The following is a 4,789-nucleotide window of genomic DNA, read 5'->3' as shown; positions in this document are numbered from 1 at the left end:
TTAGTCAAGGAACCTACTAGAAACAATGCTATTTTAGATTTATTGTTAACTTCAAATATAGAAATGATCGGGAAGGTGGAATTTGGGGAACATCTTGGTGCAAACGATCATTGCTCTATTAGGTTCGATGTTTTGCCTGATATGGACATAAGGAATAATGATATTTTGGTTACAAATCTCACAAAAGCAGATTTTGAAGGGATGCAACAAGAATTATCTGTTGTGAATTGAGCAGCTGAGTTATTTGGAGACACTGATCAGATATGAAAATATTTTAAATATTCAAGGTAAATATATTCCTTATAGAAAGAAAAGGATAGCTACAAGTAAAAAGCCATGATGGCTCGGAAAGAGTTTAAGAGATAAAATTCAAGTAAAACATAACAAATTGAAGAAATGTAAATTGACTGGTATGAAAGGAGATTTAAAAGATTATAGAAGATCAAGAAAGTTGGTGAAACAGGAAATTAGGTCATCAAAAAGGATGTATGAGAAAAGTTTGGCTGAAAATGTAAAAATTAACAGTAAGGATTTCTTTAAATACATTATGAGTAAACAAAAATGTTGGATGGGGGTAGGGTATAAAAGAAGGCTTGTATCTGATGATTATGAGATGGCTGGGTTATTCAATTGTTTTTTTCTACAGTTTTTACTAATGAAGATTTAAGAAGTATTCCACATCTTAAACAGCTTATAGATAGAAATAAGATTGAACCAGATGACTGCATTAATTCTCAGCTTGTTAAGAAAAATTGGGAAGTTTAAAGAATGATAAAGCTCCTGGGTCAGATAATATTTGCCCAATAGTTTTGAAGGAGGTTAAAGATTGGATATGTGAGCCACTTGTTGCTATTTTTTCTGAGTCTTTCAATAACAGGCAGGTGCCAGAAGAATATATATTTGCTAATGTTACTCCTCTTTGCAAGGGAGATGATAGAAATTGTCCCAGCGTATTAGTCATACATCAGTGGTGGAAAAGTTTTGAAAGTCTGGTTAGCAACATCATTTAACGAAGTTTCAAATTTTGTTAGCTACTCAATTAAGACATATATACTGATTACATTCATGTATATAAGTTATGTATTGATTATACTTAAATATGTATGCTATATACTGATTAAATTGACTTGAAAGTCGATTTTAAACATAAAACTTTAAATATTGCAAAAGTTAACATTTTCCTTATCCATAAATGTATTTCCAATACTCAACTACACACAAGTTTAGCTATTTTTCTCAGACATCTGGTAGTGATTTGCATGCCACTAGCTACGAGGTAACTCCTCATAATTTAATGCGATTTAATGTGAATTATGCTGCTGCATGATGACATCATTGTGCAACAAAAGCCCTCCACTAATAGGAGGGAAACACACCTCCATGCTCAAAAACTCCCCCTATACATTTGCACTTGTTATAACTTCATTCTTTGATGAGACAAACCAAAAAAAGTGCACTGAAAGTGGGGAGGGTGTGTGAAAATATGTCAGGAGGTGAGTATCTACTGAAAATACCTTTTCAGATAAGGTAAATGTTAACTTCTGAGAGGATAACTCATCTCTGTACACAGTTTAGCTAGAATCCCACATGGAGGGGCTAGTATAAACTTTACCTAAATGAGCTCCCTTCAGAAAATACCTGAAAGAAGCCCATGGAGTGTAACACCCAATGGCAAGGACTCCATAAGGGCACAACTGTTGGAAATCACATCTCATCTCCTTAAGGGCATAACTCTTTGCCCAGAACATAAGGGAGAAAGAGGCAAATGAGCCCCATATGTCTGAATAAGCAGAACTCTAAAAGATATCCTTGTTCACACAAAAGTGACTTACAACCACCAAAAAATGGTTGTCATCCATGCAATAAAATACGTTGTCAAACCTGTAAGTTCATAAAACTACTGACTTATTTTCTGACAAGCACAACCAAAGAAACTTTAAAATGGGTCATATTGAAAAACCATCTTTTACAGACAGACCACAATACCTTCAGCTGGCACCCTGCTCACACTAAATGGAACATTACCTACAGTCAAGCCCTTAGAATATAGAAAATATGCTCAGATGAACTAGACAACAGAAAACACACCAAGGTTCTAAAACAAACCCTGCCCTGGGTATTCCATTAACGATGTTACTCTCATTGGTATTGAAACAGGATTCTAAACTAAAGGTGAGAAACTTATTAAATCACTAATCTAAACACAAACTGATACCCAAAGAAACTTTTCAGTATTTGATACCCAGACAAACTTTTCCTGTTAGATTTTATCTCTTACCAAAAATACACAAACCACATTCCTAAATATGCCAACATCTTTAGATATATGTTAGAGATATGTGGGGAGTGTTCATCATTACATGTACGATTCATAAAGTCACTGTTATTTTCAACAGAGTTGTTAGTTTGAGAAGGCTTATGCATATTAGAGGATAAAGTGTTTGCTTCTGAAGAAGAAAGGTCCACCTTTTCGAAAGAGCTTGGATTATAGGATTTTTATCATCTTGCTATTATTTTTGATATCCTGAACTTCAGCAGGATCTAACTCACATTTTAAATATGAAGCCCCCTCTCTTTAATACTCTATCCCTGTTAAATAACCTATAACCTTGCATTTCAAAGAAATGTCTGTCATCAAAATTGTCTACTTTTAACAATGTTTCAGGTATTCCCATTATATCAAAATCTTCCTTTCCTACCAGTGCCCTGAGGTCATCTATTTTATTTCTTATACTTATGACATTACAATAGTAACAATTAATCCTATCCTTAGAAATACTTATATACTGCTTTCCAATGCTAACTTTTATATTTCTGCACATCTTATTTTTTGGCATTCATTTTATCCTGGCCCTTACCACTGTCTAATCCTAGTTTTAATCTTCCCTTACAGCTGAGTTAATAGCCCTTGCAAACAAGCCAGAACCTACCCTATTTAAATGTAAACCATCCATTCCAAAATGCTCCCTTCTCTCATTGAACTGATTCCACAAGTCCAAACAGCTTATCTGCTCATCCTTACATATTAACTTAAGCCTGGCATTTAGCCCTACTGACCTACTCATAATGTCATCCCCACAATTAATTCTCGGCAGTATTCCTGACACAGTTATGGCCCTGTTCTTTAAATGTCTTTATCAACCTTTTGTACTTATTAATCAGCTCCTCTTACCTACCTCTCCCTACATCATTAGCCCCTACATGCACCACAAAAACTGAATCATTGCTAGCCCCCTTTATTATATCTCGTGCTCTGTCAGTTATATCCTCCACCTGTGCCCCTGGGAAGCATAATCTAATCAGTGATTTTTAATCAGATAAAAATAAAGTAGAGGAAAACACTTGCCTATTCTATATACAGACTTTATCATAAATCTTCAAAGCTTTAAGTATTGATAAAACATATTGTAATATTCAAATATTTGATATTTTTATATTTATTTTAATATGTCTGTTGTCTTTTTTTGTAGGTTGACTGTCCCAGAAACTTGGCCAAATCTGTGACTGTGGAATAACGTGGGTTAACAATACAAAACCATGCTTGTATGCTTGTACCCTTGATTAAAAAATATAAGCTATATGAATGAAAAGAAATATCACCACCTTTTTCTACATTTGTTGAGAAGTTGAGAAGCATTCTAAAAAAATAAAGGAATTCTAAATCATAATATTTTAATGAAGTAGTTTATGAACCAAGCATTTACTCAACAAATGTAGAAGACCATTTTTAAAAATACTTTACTAAAATGTCATATTAAAGTTTTATTTTTCTAAATATTTATGCTTTACATAATAATGTATCGAAACTCAAATTTGGTAAACTACAGATTTTTTATTACTTAAATTTTAATGATTTTTAGATACTTTTTTTTTGCTTTTCTTAATCCATGGGATTTGTTCATATAAAATGGTATTTGTTTTCTTGGTTTGAAGTGGGCCTTTTTTTACCATATAAATCTTTAGTAACAGTGGTTGTGAATACATAAACATATATAAATATTCATGCTAAAACTTTTGTATTAATAATCCAGGTACAATTCGTTAGTGAAAAATAAGACAACTGTAATGATATTAATACTGAATAAATAAAAAGAAACCATGATGAAATGTTTTCTTTCTATGCATGTTTATTATACTGTATATACAAGGTTATTTGGAATAAGGTATTGTAGTATGTGGGAAAAACTTTATTGTACATTTCTTTATTCTTTTTTTTACAAAATAAATAAGATCACCTCTTGGTTAAATATTAAAGTAAAACTTTTCTGTGTAGTTGTTATACATGTTTGACCAGTGACTTTACAGAAAATAAGTGATCTGAATAAGTAACTTTAAGGTTTTGACAATCTAGCAGCCATCAAAGACCCAATCAACTTTCTTTTATTCTCTTTTGTTTAATATTTCAAATATATATATATTATATTTCTAAACACTTGGTAAACTCAACAGTGTAGTATCTGATTTCAATTATTAATATTAACTTTCCCATACAGTACATTATCTCCTCTCACATAAATAGCTATTTTCATTCAGTGCTGTCTTCCAGCCCCCCAGTGACACAGCAGTATGTCTGTGGACTTGCAATGCTAGAAACTGGGTTTCGATACCCATGGTGGGCAGAGCACAGATAGCCCATTGTGTAGCTTTGTGATTAATTAAAAACAAACAAATAACAAGGACACTCCTTATGCAAAAACTAGTTTTACACATACCACAAGCCTTCTATCTTCATTGGAATTGAATGATTCCAATGCATCTCTCATGCAGATCATGAGTCAAATCTCCACCA

The 4,789-nt window shown here is 32.7% G+C and overlaps 1 protein-coding gene across 2 annotated transcripts in view; it reads left to right on the top strand.

Moving 5' to 3' along the window:
- Window positions 1-4,111, top strand: part of LOC106463953 (glutamine--fructose-6-phosphate aminotransferase [isomerizing] 2-like) — a 101,912-nt gene extending 97,801 nt beyond the window's left edge. For both annotated transcript variants that reach the window (XM_022391588.1, XM_022391587.1), the window contains one exon: window positions 3,471-4,111. In XM_022391588.1, coding sequence (XP_022247296.1) covers window positions 3,471-3,515 — 45 coding nt within the window. In that variant the 3' untranslated portion in view covers window positions 3,516-4,111. The remainder of the gene's footprint in view (window positions 1-3,470) is intronic.
- Window positions 4,112-4,789: the final 678 nt, after the last annotated feature.

Source organism: Limulus polyphemus, unplaced genomic scaffold (assembly GCF_000517525.1).
Source record: "Limulus polyphemus unplaced genomic scaffold, Limulus_polyphemus-2.1.2 Scaffold1528, whole genome shotgun sequence".
Lineage (NCBI taxonomy): Eukaryota > Metazoa > Arthropoda > Merostomata > Xiphosura > Limulidae > Limulus > Limulus polyphemus.
This window is presented reverse-complemented; position numbering and strand designations above follow the sequence as displayed.